This window comes from Meleagris gallopavo, chromosome 28 (genome assembly GCF_905368555.1).
Source record: "Meleagris gallopavo chromosome 28, MGAL_WU_HG_1.1, whole genome shotgun sequence".
Taxonomy (NCBI): Eukaryota; Metazoa; Chordata; class Aves; order Galliformes; family Phasianidae; genus Meleagris; species Meleagris gallopavo.
Genome location: NC_139431.1, coordinates 2203150 through 2217386, shown reverse-complemented (window position 1 = coordinate 2217386; position 14237 = coordinate 2203150). Strand labels below are relative to the sequence as shown.

General features: G+C 54.2%; 2 protein-coding genes across 7 annotated transcripts in view; both read left to right on the top strand.

Annotated features, from left to right (window-relative positions):
- The first annotated feature begins 44 nt into the window (after nt 1-44).
- Nucleotides 45-7591, top strand: LOC104914496 (Krueppel-like factor 15). 2 transcript variants are annotated; one of them, XM_010724204.4, is made up of 4 exons: nt 914-1070; nt 2162-2263; nt 2997-3938; nt 5694-7591. In XM_010724204.4, exons 3-4 carry the CDS (start codon nt 3151-3153, stop codon nt 5848-5850), a joined length of 945 nt encoding a protein of 314 aa, XP_010722506.2. In that variant the 5' UTR covers nt 914-1070; nt 2162-2263; nt 2997-3150; the 3' UTR covers nt 5851-7591. The 2 variants fall into 2 exon arrangements, with proteins under 2 accessions (XP_085066457.1, XP_010722506.2); XM_085210331.1 differs by lacking the exons at nt 914-1070; nt 2162-2263 and adding an exon at nt 45-863.
- The window catches only part of ELK4 (ETS transcription factor ELK4), a 37161-nt gene continuing 26732 nt past the window's right edge, over nt 3809-14237 (top strand). For 4 of the 5 annotated variants that reach the window (XR_014879915.1, XR_014879914.1, XR_014879913.1 and 1 more), the window contains exon 1: nt 11776-12253. The gene's annotated coding sequence lies outside the window, so the exon portion shown is untranslated. Of the gene's footprint in view, nt 3939-11775; nt 12254-14237 lie in introns of those variants that run through there. The other variant, XM_085210329.1, reaches the window with a different exon arrangement.

Genomic DNA, 14237 nt, shown 5'->3' with positions numbered 1-14237 from the left:
CGGCGCCGCGTTCCGGCCGTTCTCGGCCGGCTGTGTTGGAACCCCGCGTCGTTAAACAGCTGGGATTTCCCCAATTCCTGCAAAGAACTGCGGTAATATCAGCTCTTACCCCGTGTCTCAGGTTTGTGCAAGTGGCACCCGAGGGTGTTCTCCCCCAGGGTGTTCTCCCCCATTCAGGGGACAGCGGTGAGCTGCCCTGTCCGAGCAACCACACGCCTTTAGTTTTTAGTTTGGGAGTTTTTGTTTGCTTGCGGTTGGTTGGTTTGTTTGTTTTTTTTTTCCCGAGCACGAAGTCCTGCTCAGACCTGGGAGAGCTTTTGTTCAGGCTCAAATTGCTCTCTAACAAAGCAGAGGAATGTACATTCATTTCCTTGGCTTTACGGTGCTGTGGCAGATGAGCGTCCTCCAGTCTCTGCCGTGCAAACCGCGACAAGAAAAATCTCATTTCCTACAAGGGCACTTCCAGCCTCAGAACTGTTCACCTGCTTGAAAATATTTGACCCCAAACCTCTGTCGCCATCAAACCCTACGAGTGCTTTGAGACAGCAGAGGAAAACGCGATTCCCTTCTCCCTGCTCAGTGCGTTTGCCTCCACGCGGGGACCTCGCGCTCTCAGTTTCGTTACTGTGGTTCGGACTGCAGCTGCCTGCTAGGGCACGGCTACCTTTCCCTTGTCCTTTTCTTTCTCTGAAACGTTGAAAAAGGAAAAGATAAGATAGCAGAACCGGGGGCTTCTCCTGCGGGATCGGCCGCAGCAGCGCAGCGACGCGGAGCCGCCCCCGGAGCCGAACCCCCGCGGGGCGGAGCGGGCGCGGAGCCGCCCCTGGGCGATGGGACCGCGGTGGCAGCGCGGAGCCCAACAGGTGAGGATGAGGGGCTGCCGGGGGGTGAATGGGGCGGGGGGGTCCAGCCGTTCCCGGTGCGCCGGGTTCCATTCGGGCTGCGAACGCCCGCGTGTCCTCGGCTGGGTCGGAGCGTGGGGGCATCCCTTTATCTCGACGGTTCTGCTCCACGTGGCACCGCTGTAAAGCGTCTTTTGAGGGTTCTGGGAGGGCGGGCTGTGCCCCGAGGTAAGTCGGGGTTCTGGGGCCGCGGGTGTTGGTGGAGCGGTCATTCAGCACTGCTCACACTGACTTTGGCCCGTGATTTTCCCTCCGTATGAGAGCTGCACGTCTGCGGAGTTCAGGCAGTAATTGAGTGCTCCTGGGAATCTGAACAGCTCCAGGGGTGGAAATGCAAAGTGAAGCTCGGCAGCAGCGCTGACCTTGTGCAGCACGTTTGCTTGAAGGCCAAAGTGGGGCCTCCGTGCCACTGCAGTGCTTTATCTGGGGCGACAGAATGGTGGATGTGCATTTTGCAGAAATGCTGCGGGTTGATAAGTCACTGCTGTCTGTAACACATCCCCGATGTCGATTAGCAGTGGAGCTCCCTATTAGTTGCCCTTTTCCCTTCTGCATTGCTATTGCTGCTCTTAGAGGGCATCAGAGCTCTGCTGGAGCTGCACGAGGCTGCAGGAAACCTGCCCAGGTCTGCTCAGCCCCAGACCTTCCTGCCCTCTGGTTGCGCTTTTGTTTGTGTTGTTCACTCAACAGAACTGTTCGCTTTGGATTTGTGGGATATATACTAAATAAACCTTCAGAGCTGAGGAGTTCATGGTGTAATTCAGTTATCCTTGGGGGCATTCTGAAAGGATGAAGACTTCCTGAGCTGCCCTGCAAGGTGGAAAATCAGGTTGGAAAACAGCAGTGTTTGGTAGCCAGAGGGGGAAGGCTCTTCAGAGCCTCTGAAGCGTGCAGACGGAGCTGATGAGAGGGTCAGAAAGCAGAGATCAGAGGAGGATCAGAACACTGGAACAGAAGCAGGGTGTGATTTGGTGCTGCCTTTCAGGTGATGATTCAGAGCACGGATTTGTGTTGTGATGAAAACACGCAGCCTGCAGGCTGAGGTTGGTCCGAGCGCCGTCCTCACCTCCCATGGGAGCAGGGCTGGCTCTGCTCCTCACAACTTGTTGGCACAGAGCTGTGAGGGGACGGCTGTGGGCAGCCCCAAGCGATGCAGTGCAACTCCGGGCAGACAGGGAGCTTAGGTGGGGATTATTTCTTCTTAAAGGAAGAGCCTTTCTGTTATATCCAGGCTGCTTCTCAGAAATTCCCTCTCCCAGTTCTCAGGACCCTGGGGAAGCACTGATAAGGAGGACTGGCTCAACTGGTTTGCAGCTCTGCAGAGATCTCATGGACTTGTTTACTCTGGAAAACACTCTTAGGTGACTTTGGCATCGGTTTTCTTTCTCTTGAAAACTCACTTTCCTTATTAAAAGTCCAAGACAAGCAGGCAGGCGGGCCGTGCCTCACTGCGTGTCTCAGTACTGTGATGATTCCCATCTGCTTTGAGCTGTGTGCCCTCAGGGGCCCCGTGAGCTGACCCCAGATCTGTCTGCACTGCTTTCTGAAGGAGTGCCACAGTGCAGGCCGACCTGCCTGGATGTGCTCAGTGCTCCTCCAGGCACCACGCAGTGCAGCACAGTGGTACCCATGCGTTCCCAGAACCTGGGCAGGCTGGCAGCTCCCACTGTTATTAATGGTTCCCAAACCAGTCAGTTTGAACCTGGCTGTGATATGTCTGTGTGAGGCTGTCGTTGTGCCAGTGTTTGGAGAAGCCAGAACCTTCCTCTGGATCTCCACTAACACCCATTTGTGAGCCTTTGCCATCCAGCAGCACATGGCTGCCCTCTGCTGCAGGTGGAAGAGTTTCACTGTGTAGTTTTGCCTTAATAAACATCCCAGAGAAGTTTGCTTCTGGGAGGGATCGAGCCCTTAGCAGCCTCCATAGGAAGGGGGTTGGCATGTGTTTTCTGAGCCGCAGCATCTTTATTATCAAACAAAGACCACTGACTGCTTTTGCTGTTTTCTTTCTAAGGCACGGTCTGTTACACTCGAAGCCTGGAGTTTTCTTGCTCGTTTCCCATTGGAAATAACCTTGGTGGTGTTCCCTTGCAGATGAGCAAAGACTTCCCCAGCCGAAGTGGTGCAGAGGCTCCTGATCCAGCCCAGCAGGAGCTCGGTGCAGGTGGGGGATGTGGGCCGGCCGGTGCTCTGTGTGAGCAGCCAGGAGCTGCCAACCCCTTCAGGTTCTTTATCCCAGCAGCACAACATGCCGCCATCCCTCCTGCCGAGGCACGGCCCCAAGGAAGGCTCTGACCACCTCCTGGAGGGCAACACAGGCTGCCATGAAGGCGACCCACTCCCCCTACCAGGGACTGATGGGGAGGAGGAGAAACCCCCCCTGACTGCCTGCGAGGCTCACCTCCAGCTGCCCGACTTCTGCTGCAGCCTTTCCCAGGACTTCATCCCCACCTTGGAGGAGATCGAGGAGTTCCTGAGGGAGAAGGCTGAGTTCCTGAAGGATGGAGTGAGCGAGCAGCACGTGGCTGGAGTTGAATCTGAAACCGGTTCGGGTGGCTCTGAGGGACATCCACTTCAAGAAGATGGCTCAGATGGTTCCCAGCCTGGAGGGACAGCTGATGGGAGCAACCAGGCAGCGGCTGACGGAGACGTTCCCGTTGTCCTCCATATCCAGCCTTTCCAACTTGATAACAGCAGCCTGCTGGCACAGCCTGCTGTCAGAGTGACCCAACTGGTCATCAGCTTACAGGGACAAAACCTATCCCTCCTACCTCAGCTCCAGCACCCCGTCACCCTCGTGGACCAAAAGTACATCAAGATCGCCCCACTGCCCAACGCCATGGGAGCGAGGATGCTGGGGGGTGTGCAGGATCAGGAAGCAGCCCCTGTGTGTCCAAAAGCCCCCACACGTGTCCACAAGTGCCCACAGCTGGGCTGCAGCAAGGCGTACACCAAAAGCTCCCACCTGAAGGCCCACATCCGCCGGCACACCGGGGAGAAACCCTACAGCTGTGCCTGGCCCGACTGCGGCTGGCGGTAAGTGGGAGCGTGGATGGGGGGGGGGGAAAGCAGGTGAGACCCTTAAGGAGGCCCAGAGGAAAATAAAAAGTATTCTGAGTTGCTCTCTGGCAATGCAGTTTGTGCAGCTGGACTACGAAAATGGCTCTTCCAATGAATTCTTCTCCCAGAAAACAGGAGCTGCTGCTTCATTCCCATGTTGGTTCATGGCCATGTCGGCCATCCCTTTGCTTTCTCTCGCTGTGTGCCCACCCTGCCTGCCTGTGTCCCTCCTGCTGGGCCTGCAGCATGGCTCCTTTGTGCGTATTCTCCCGTTTGCTCTGTGCACAGCATTGTTTTCTTTCATCTCCGTTCCCTAAATAAACCACTCTGCGCTCCTCTGATTGCTTCCTGCTGCTGTGCTCTCTTCCTGGTACCACATGCCTGTCCTGAGGGGCAGGATGCTCGGCACAGCCTTTGGCGAGGAGGGTTAACAGTCCTCAGGTCTTGCATAGTGCTTCTCCTCAGCAGATCTGAAAGGATATCACAAGGAAAACTGGTGCTGGCAGCACTCAGCTTCCTTGGTTTCTCGTGCAACGCCTTGGCACCACCTCGCTGCCTTGATTCCCTGCACGGTGGAGGATGGCTGCTGTCTCAGGAGGAGCTGAGACTTTGGAACTCACTTTTTGCAATAGAGCTGGAAAAGAAGTCGTTGTGTGGATGAACTGAGGACGTCCTTGGGATGCATTTAATCTTCACAGAGCTTTTGAAGGGCAAGCGTAATGTTTGCTGTACCAGGTGTGAGCGTGAAATCCTATTGCTGGGAGTCTGGGGTTACATCTGAAGCTCCTTGCTTTGTGCTTCTTTGCGTGGGCACGTTTCAGCCAGATGGAAAAACCCTTCCATCCTAATACTCCTGCCATCTGTGTTGGCTCCGTAGAGGCAGAACAGGAGTAAATCCTGCCCAGTCCTCCTGTCCAGCATTCCCCTGGCACTCGGACATGCAAAACACGCTGCAGTCCCACCAACTCCCAGCCTCATTGAGGTGGCACTTTAGAAGGGCTGAGCATCACCTCCCTGCTCCCTCCTGGAGCTCTGTGCCGAGCAGAAGGGCACAGGAGAATTGAGCAGGGATGTGCATGTGGTTAAAGGGATTTTCCAGGTGGTGCAGCTGATCTGCACCAGGTGTGGATATCACACAGCCAGAAGCAGTGTGAGCACTGAGTATTCCTGCAGTCCTTGCTGCTGCATCCTCCAGTAAATTCGCATTGGCATGGAAACCTCTGCTCCTCTGCTGCGGGCTGGCTGCATTTGCTGCTCCTCCTTTGTGCTCTGTGCTAAGCCAGCTTGCAGGCTGCTCCTCTCTCCCAGCCCTGACACTGAAAACTCGCTGCCATTCTGAGATGCTTGCAAGGAGAATGCGTGCTTAGGAAAAACAGGCGCTTCTCTCAACAGCAGCGCCTTTTTTGGCTGGATGTGTGAAGCAATAGGAACTCTGAACTCTGTCCTCACATCCCTGCCAGCCTGAGCTGATGCCCCAAAGAGCAGTTCTCTCAGCATCTGTCCTTAGGGCCATCAGCTCTCCTTCCCACGAGCGTCGAACAGAGGAAGGAAGCAGGTAGAACTTAAAAACCAACGGAAAGCAAGATCTCAGTGGCTCTACTCCTCTCTTCCCTATCTCTAAACCACTCCTCGGAGAGGTTTCTTCCTTTCTGCTCCCTCCAGGAGGATCCTGGGCTGCTGTGCACTGCCTGGCACAGCGGCTGCGCCCTCCACGCTGCCCTTCTCCCGCAGGTTCTCCCGCTCAGATGAACTCTCCCGACACAAGCGCTCTCACTCCGGTGTCAAACCGTACCAATGTGCCGCCTGCCAGAAGCGTTTTGCCCGCAGTGACCACCTGGCCAAGCACGTGAGGATCCACAGGGACCAACTGGGCAGCACTGGGATGTAGGGCTGACCCGGTGAGGAGCAGTCCTGGTGGTAATGAAAGGAGTGCCGAAGAGGAGAAGTGACTTTGTTGTAGCAAACGGTGTGTGTTGGAGCTTTCCTCAAGGACGGGTTGAGTTCAGGGTTTGTTGCTTTGAAATCCACGTGGTGGAAATCTATCGGAGTCCTTGGGCAGTGTGACTTTGCTGCGGTGTGAGGAGGGACGTGCGTGGTGTCAGGAGGGGATCAGGAGGGATGTAATAAGCAGCAGCACCAGCAGCAAAGCCCTTTTTTCACGTGCTGAAGGAACCTCTGTGTGCAGAGACACCGATGCATGTGGATGCAGGAGAGCTGCATGCATTGGCTGGGGGGAGCGCTGCAACGTGCAGCTTGCTGACGTCCTCTTTGTATTTAACTTCTGGTTAATTAAAGGCCAATTCTTTGTACCGTGCCAGCTTGCCAAGCTTTTGCAAACATCTGGGAGGGAATTAGGTGCTTGTACAAACAAAGAACGAACGTCAGGAGTTCCAGCTAGGCGCTGTGTCCCTCCTACGTGGCTTTGCCTGCGTGTCTCAGGCTGATGTTTGGTGCCTGCAGGCTCTTTGTGACTCAATGTTTGTGCCATTATTCCAGTGTGCTTCCAGGGCAGGACTTTGTGTCCTTGTGTCGAGCTGCTGCTTTGGTGGGGAGAGTTGGGATGTACCCAGAAGAAGGGTGGGGAAGTGGACCAAACCCTGTTCCTCCACCTAAAGCTGAGCCGAAACTCCTTGATTTATTCCTCACCTACAATGTTTGGGGTTACAAGCATTAAAAAGAAGGGTCTGCTTCCCCTGAGTCTTTTCCTGTGTGCAGGCCACAGCTAATGGAACTCTGCTTTGGCTTCCAGCAAGTTGCTCTGCCTCAGCTGCATGTTTTTTAGGAGAACACCTGCATTGCTTTCCAGGTCCCCAGGCACATGAGCAGGGGTTACAACAGAAAGCGCTGGAGCTGCTTAACTTCAGAGCCAAGCCTTCCCCAAAGGTCTGGGAGGGCTGGATTCTGGATGCTGGCTGAAACTCCTCCGTCCTTGGGTAGGTGTGGATAAATCTGAGCAGAAAGCTTCTGCCTGCAGCGGGGTTTCTTTCCGTGGGAGCGTGTAGCACCTGCGACCTCAGCCAGAGCTCTCCCCTATGGGGCACACGGGTGGCACTGAGCACTCCTGCTGCCGCCCCGTGCCCAAGAAACACCTCCTGAGCCATCGTAACACTGAGCTCTGAATGAGGAGCCAGGGCAGGCAGGTACGCAAGGGCCTATTTTTGGTTGCCTTTTGTGTTCGTGGATTTTTGCCTGACCAGGAATTCACTAAATGCCCTTTCCTTGAGGGCTTTCTCCAGGGGCTGCGTGCCAGCGTGACTCATGCCCGTCTCGTGCTTTCATCTGCCCTTCTTTGCTCCTCTCCCTCATCCAGACTCTCCCAGCACACTCCCTGTTCGTTTTGGACCTGCCCCATCCTGCCTCCCTCTGTTTGCAGCCGAAGGCAACTGGGAAAGGCGCTTTTCCAAACTGGAGCAAGAAGAGCTGTGCCTCAGCCTTCGTGCCAGGCACTTCTCCTTGCTGCAGCAGCTATTTGCTGAGCAGATGCACGGGGTGGATCTGCCATGGAAGACGGGGCTGGGAGTGCTGGCGGTGCTGGCTTGCAGCTCACCTGGTTTGTTTTGCCATCTCTTTTAAGCAGACCGCAAAGGGAGGGGAGAGATTTTTATAAAATAAAATACTCCAGATACATATCTCTTGAGCAATGTGTGTTATAGTCTCACCTGCTTCCCTCTGGGGACTTTGGATGACTGGCTTAGAAGGTTTACTGAAGGCTCTGTAATTACCCATCCTTTGCTCCAGTGAGGATATTACTCTGCAGCAGAAACGCTTTGTGGAAGTACAGATGAGAGCTGTGGCAACGGGAGGAACGAGGAAGAGGAGACCCTTCTGCCTTCCCACAGCTAAAACTATGCCGGAGGTGCTGAGATGCATCTCACACGTGTGTCATTGGGGCTGCTGGGTTGTACCCCAGCTCTGTGCTGAGCTGGGCTGCATGTCTGGGATGGGAGGGGATGGGAGGATCCGCTCGCAGTGAGAAGGCTGTCGGGTTGCTAAGCGCTGCTCTTTAGGAAATTAAATGCAAGCAGGCAGGAGTTGTAGCAGGGCAGGATGTGGGAAGAGCACAAAGAGAAATTCAGGCAACGTTTCTAAATCTGTCCGCCTGGATACAGGGATGAATTTACTCTGGATATAGCAGCAGGCAGCGCCGGCCCCACGCTGCAGCCCACGGCAGCACTGCTGTCCCAGGGTGTGCAGGAGGGATGTGGAGGTGACACTGTGCAAGGGGCTGGAGGCTGAACAGGGGGCTCTGCTGTGTGTTGGGTGCCTGGTGAGGGCAGATTTCTGCTATAATCCCATCAGGTTGACGACCAGCACCATCAAGGCCTCGCCAACAAGCTGGCACATCTCAGTGAGGTGGGCAGCAGCATCCGGACCTGCTGTCCCCATGGTTGCATGATGAGCTTTCACTGTGTCCATCCCCACCGTGTCCAAGCAGGAGGTGTGAAGTCCATGGGGTTGTTTGGGCTGGACAAGAGGGGGCTGCTGGGGGTCCTCATGGTGGCCCTGCAGCTCCTATGGCAGCCTATCGCTTCTTGTAGGGGAGCTCTGCTCCCAGCACCATCTCAACCAACCACACGTGATGCAAAGTCAGAGCCATGCAGTGAGATTTCTCTTTTTCAGTTGATTTAGCAATCTCTGCGCTTCTCCTCTTGGGCTGCCCGGTGTTTTCCTACAGCCAACAGCTACATTTCACTTCCCAGCTTTGTCCTTGCCTCCAGCTTGGCAACAATTAAGACAAATTGGTGGGCACGGTGGGGAGGGGTTGATGGTTGGACTTGGTGGTCTTTTCCAACCATAACGATTCTGTGACATCTGAACATCTGTACCCCAATACAACCGACCTTCACCAGCAGCCCCACTCTGACTTCTCTTTCTGCTGTCTCTTCCCCTTTAAAACACTGTTGCTTGAGTGCTTCTTTTTAAAGCATCTTTACGTATGAGCTTTTTCTAAGACCTGCCTGCTTGCCTGCGCTATTTCATCCCATCCCTTTGTCCTACATATTTTCCCCCTTGTGATGTTGTCTAAGATGGGAACAAACCCACGTTCGCTTGCAAACCCACGGCAGGGGAAGCAGAACAAAATGGGAGTTGCACAAAGCAGGAAATTTATTCTCCCTCTCTAGGAAAGACCCTTTGGGGCTGTTTCTCAGTGAAGCTGTCACAAGCACTGAGCTGCAGCTGAGGCCACGGAGATGGCAGGGCACAGCGCAGGAGGGTTTTGTGTGCTGGGAGAGCCCGCAGTGCCTTTTGGGGTGCAGCTCACACATGGTTTCCTATCAGAGCACATAAATCTGGGGGGAGATATTTTGCTGATGGTAAGTGGAAGGGGTTGGGACAAAAAGCAGCCCGATCCAGGAGCTCTGAGCAACATGTGTGAACCCGGGTGCTCCTCCTTCCCCAAACAAACGGCTTGAGCTCTGTTTGAGGTACACATGAGCAGATGTTGGCAAACCTCCCATCTGTGACCCTCCAGGAAGAGTCTGATAGAACGCAGGACTCGTCTTTATTTTCCTCTTTTCTTTGTTTCTCTGGCTTGTGGTGGTTGAAGGAGCCCAAGCTCCAAACAGAGCAAGCAGTCAGCATGGAGTACAGAGGGAGCCCAAGGTTTGTTAGCACATCACTTGCGGAGCATCAGTTCTGTTTGAGTCACCTGTAGTGCAGGGGATGCAGTGCTTCCCCTCCCTGCCCACTCTTTTTCACACTATCTATCAGATGGAGTAGTTAAATTGTGTAAATAAATAGATAATGGTCAGCAGCTTGGTTTAAAAGCTTCCCTTCTTCCAATGCTTTGCAGAAGGACCCCGTGCTTCATCCCTGTAAGCTGTGGTCAGATGACATCTTGCGTGACACCTCAGGTTCTGTTGTGCCAGGATTCCCTGAGCTTCATTCTATTCTGGCTTTCACCTCCCTTTCCATCTCCTGTACCTTGAACAGTAAATGCTATTAAAGGGATTGTGAAATAAAACGTCGTGCCCCATCTTGGTCCTTTCACTTCATTTGAGTGGGACCAGCTGAAGGAGATGGGCTGTAACAACACAGAACTTGCCTTCAGAGAAGCAGCACTGATTGCAGCTGGAGGTGCTTGGGCTTAGCTGGGATCTCAGCTACACCTTCTTGTGTGTTTGGGGTGATGGCACATCCCAAACAAAAAATGAGCAGCAGTCAGGTTTGTGAGAAGGCAATTAGGTGAAATGTGCACGGAGGACTTTGTACAAACACATCTCACCTCTTGCTGGCACGTATCTGGAAAGCCAAGGGTTGCATGTTTTGGCATGTGTGGTGTTTGACAGTGGAGTGCAGCTTAGTTTTTTGTTTTCCTCTGCCAGTGGGTGGGAATCTTGAGGCTGTGCGTGCGCTGGGGAGAGCGCTGCCTTTGTGGCATTTCACTGCTGCTCCCAATGCCAAATCCAACGGGGAAATCTCCGCTCTCCAACTGGTCCACAATGTGCTTTCTTAGGGCTTAACTCAGGGCAATCACCACTCATCTGTGTGCTGCTGCAGGCCGAGGCAATGAGCAGCAGCTGACCACAGTGAGCAGCTTCCTGGGGACTGGAGTGTGTGCATGGGCTGCTTTAATGAGCTTCAGTGTGATTAAGGCTCCTGCTGTGCGTGTGCTGTCTGCTCTCTGCGATCCCCCATCACTTCTGCTCAGCCCTAGGAGTGCTGTAGGGTTGTGCTTTTGCTACTGGAATGAGAACCACAGGAAAGGTGTGGGAATAGGGGATGTCTGCAGGGAGTGATCCAGGTGGGTTTTCCCAAGTGGAGCAGATGATCTCAGTGGTCTTTTCATTGTAGAATCAGAGTAGTATCATTTGAGATGGAAAGGACCTTTAAATTAACTTTCTTGTAATGAACAGGGACATCAACAGCTAGGTCAGGTTGCTCAGAGCCCATCCAGCCTGACCTTGAACATCTCCAGAGGCTCAATATCCACCGCCAATCTGTGCAACCCGTTCCACTGCTTCACTACACTTATTAGAAAAAAAAGTTTTTCTCTCACATCCAATTTAACTGCCCCTCCTTTTCATTTGAAATCATTTCTCCTTGTCGTATCACAACAGATTCTGCTAGAGTCTGTCCCCTTCTTTTTTATAGTCTCTGTGAGGATAGTTGCCTTTAATCTTAACAAGAAAGGTAGTGGTCAGAATTCAGTAACAAGAAATAGCTTAGCATTTCCAAAGATCGGGGCTTACCAGAAACTCCAAAGGGAGATGATTTCCAAGTAGAGATACTTCCCTATTTGTTACCAGCCCCTAAATGGGATCAGGGGGGATTAGTTAGGAGACCTAGGGTCCACCCCTTCTGGCGGCACAGTGAATGCCTCTCCTCTGTGCTCCCAGGGTTGGCCATAAACAACCATTTCCAGCCCTAATGGTTCGAAGTGGCCACATGCTGTGCCTGAGCTCGGGCAGAACTGTTGCTGTGCGGGTTGTACAGCACTGGCAGCTCTCCTCATCAACACTACCGGCACTGGAAGAGCTGATGGAATTGGGCAGCCCTGCTGGACCTCTCTTGGTAGAGACAAGCTGTGTCCCCGAAGCTCTTCCTGCTCCGTAACCCCTTGGAAAAGTTGTTTGTTTTTTTTTTTCCCCTCGGCCTTCTTCATTTTGGGATACACCTTCAGCCTTTCTGGTTTAGGAGTGCCTCCATCTCCCCATGCCCACCATCTCCCCTCTGCCCGGAGAACCGGCGGTATCACAGCGATTTCTTTGTTTTAAACTTATTTCCACGTTTACCCTCCGTTTTCCTTCCGATCAAACAGCTCGGGCATCCCGCACCGGCCGTGACCGGGTCCCGTCTCTCTCCCGTGAGCAGCGGGGCTCAACCCGGCGAGAAGCGGCAGCGTTGGAGCCGGCTTGCGGGCACATGGCTGCGAGCGCGGGGCGGCGCGGACTACACTTCCCACGAGGCATTGCGGCGGGAGGCGGTTCCCTCCTCCCCTATTGGTCAGCGTCGCCCCCGCTCTGCGCGGGGATTGGTCGCCGCCTTCGGACCCTCAGCGGAGCCGTGGGCGGAAGTGTGGCGTACGGCGGCCGCGGTGGCTCCGCGGCGTTGAGGTTGGCGCTTCGCGTCCCGCCATGTAACGCGCCGCCGCTCCCCGCCGCCTCCTCCCGTTTTACCGCACCGCTGTCTTTTGCTGCTCGCCCGGCTCCTCCCTCTCAGCGATGGGGGTCCGGCGCCCGGCCCGCCGAGGGGGCTCCCGGCCATGAAGGGCGGCGGGGGGGCCGCTCCCAGCACCTGCCCGCCGCGACGGGACCGCGACGTCCGGGGATCGGCGGGGCTCCTCCTCGGTGAGCGCTGGGGGGCGGCGGGGGGACCTGGGGGGGGGAGGGGAGCGGTGCTGGGGGGGCAGCCGGCTGTAGGGGGGGTCAGGAAGTCGGGAAGGGAAAGCGGCGGTGCGGGGGGGGGGAGGGGGTGTTTGGGTCCGTTTTCTGTCTGTTTTCTGTCCGTTTTCTGTCCGACCCGCTTTGAACGCGGCTGTGGGAATCGCGGACCCGCCGTACCGTTGTGCTGTTCGGGATTCCGACGTCTGCGGTGCTGTGGGGTTGAGAGGAGGCTGCAGTTCCATCCAACGCTCTGCGTTGGGGTTTTATATTTTATCTTATATATATATATATATACATACATTTTTCTTTTTTTTCCCCCTGCCAACTCCGCCACGGTTTCCCTCAGCCTTTTCTCCTCTCCTCGCCAGATGGGCGGATGCTGCCCACATCAATGGGTGAATCCGTGGAGAAAGTATGCAAATCCGCCGCTGTTGCTCGTGTTATTTGCACGCCTCTTTACACCCGTCCGGCTTTACGCACCCATTACACAACGCTCACCTCCTTTGCACGGCCAAGACTTCCTCCAACCCGCTCCGTTCTACAGCCTGCTCCATCACACTGGTGGCCACGCAGCGTCAGCTCAGCTCGGCTGCTTTGTTTTTGAAGCAGCAGCAGAGAGAACCGCAGAGCTGCACGCTCTGGGTGCAGAGTTTGGTCATTAGCATTGCTTTCCCCCCTCCCCCCCCCAACCCCCCCCAAAATGCCTGCACCAGCACAGCCCTCCCTACAAACTGCGCCGTCGTGATTTCGGCCCGCCTGTTTATTTTTAGGGTCCCAGAGCCTGTTTGGAGAGAGGAGTTGTTCCATCGTCATAGCAACCGGGCTGAGTGTATTATAAACATTATGAAAGGAGACCTTTTCCATCTTAAATGAGGCTTCCTGTCGGTAATAAGGTTAGGGTCAGCAGAATGCATGGGACCTGTTGTTCGGGGCTCGGTGATGCGCAGGCCTGCCCAGCAGGGATGCTGTTGTATGGTGCTATCGAAGCCAATGTCATCTGCTGTTGGTAAACATTCCCTTCAGCCCGTTGTGGTGGCAAATAAGGAGGAAGCAAGCGTGTAATCTACTTAAAGAGGCATTTTCGTCGAAATACGTGTTTCTGTGGCTTACTCAGAAACAGTCACGTCAGTGATAGAAACCAATCGCAGGCTCTGCGTTGGTTTAAGTTTGCCATTCTATTTGTCCTGAGCACACAGCTGAGAGGTGGAGACCAGAAAATGCTCACTTCGGGTAGGAAGGTCTCATTTTTCAGACAGGAGGTAAAATGATCAAACAAAACAGCGATGAAACAAGCTGCTCCCAAAGCTCAAAATATTTTTCTGACGCCTTGATTTCTTATAAACTCGAGGCTCAGTTTTTGAGCCAAGAGTGCAAAATGGAGTGCAGCATTTGGTTTAAGTAAATAGGACTGCTGGACTTGGAGAGGGATGAGGTGAGGGAAGCTGAGGAGCAGTGCTTATCGAGAGGACATCCTCTGGTGCTTCCTTCCCAGAGCTTCCTGCCCTGAGAGCTGAGCTGCTTTGTCCTGCCAGGGCTGAGGGAGGGCTGCAACCTGTCGGAGCCTGGAGTTGTTTCCTCACTGTTTGTTTCTTATTCTAACCTGATTTTGGTGGTCTGAATGCTCCTTGGAAGGGGTTTCTATGTACTTAGTGATGGAGGCACCGATGTGGCAAGCTGCAGGTTTAGGTGAATTCCTTACATGTGGCAACTTTGGGCTTTTGGCTTTGGGGATGGAGCTACCAAGACAGCGACAGAAGGAGTAAAGGAGACCTTACAGTGCTGTGTGTGTTTCTGGTGAGGGCTGAATGCTGTTGCCAGCCCCCCTCCCTCCCCCGGGGGAAGCTGACTTTTGGTTTTGTATGCACTAAAATTAATCAAAATTGATAAAATGCTGAAGGTAATAGTTGGGGTGAATCACTTTCCCAGGGGCTTGCAAGTGTTTTGTGAA

Coding starts and splice junctions, on each gene's coding strand:
- LOC104914496 (XM_085210331.1), top strand. CDS start 3,151: ATGCCGCCATCCCTCCTGCCGAGGCACGGCCCCAAGGAAGGCTCTGAC. Junction 3,939..5,693: donor TGGCCCGACTGCGGCTGGCG/GTAAGTGGGAGC, acceptor CTTCTCCCGCAG/GTTCTCCCGCTCAGATGAAC.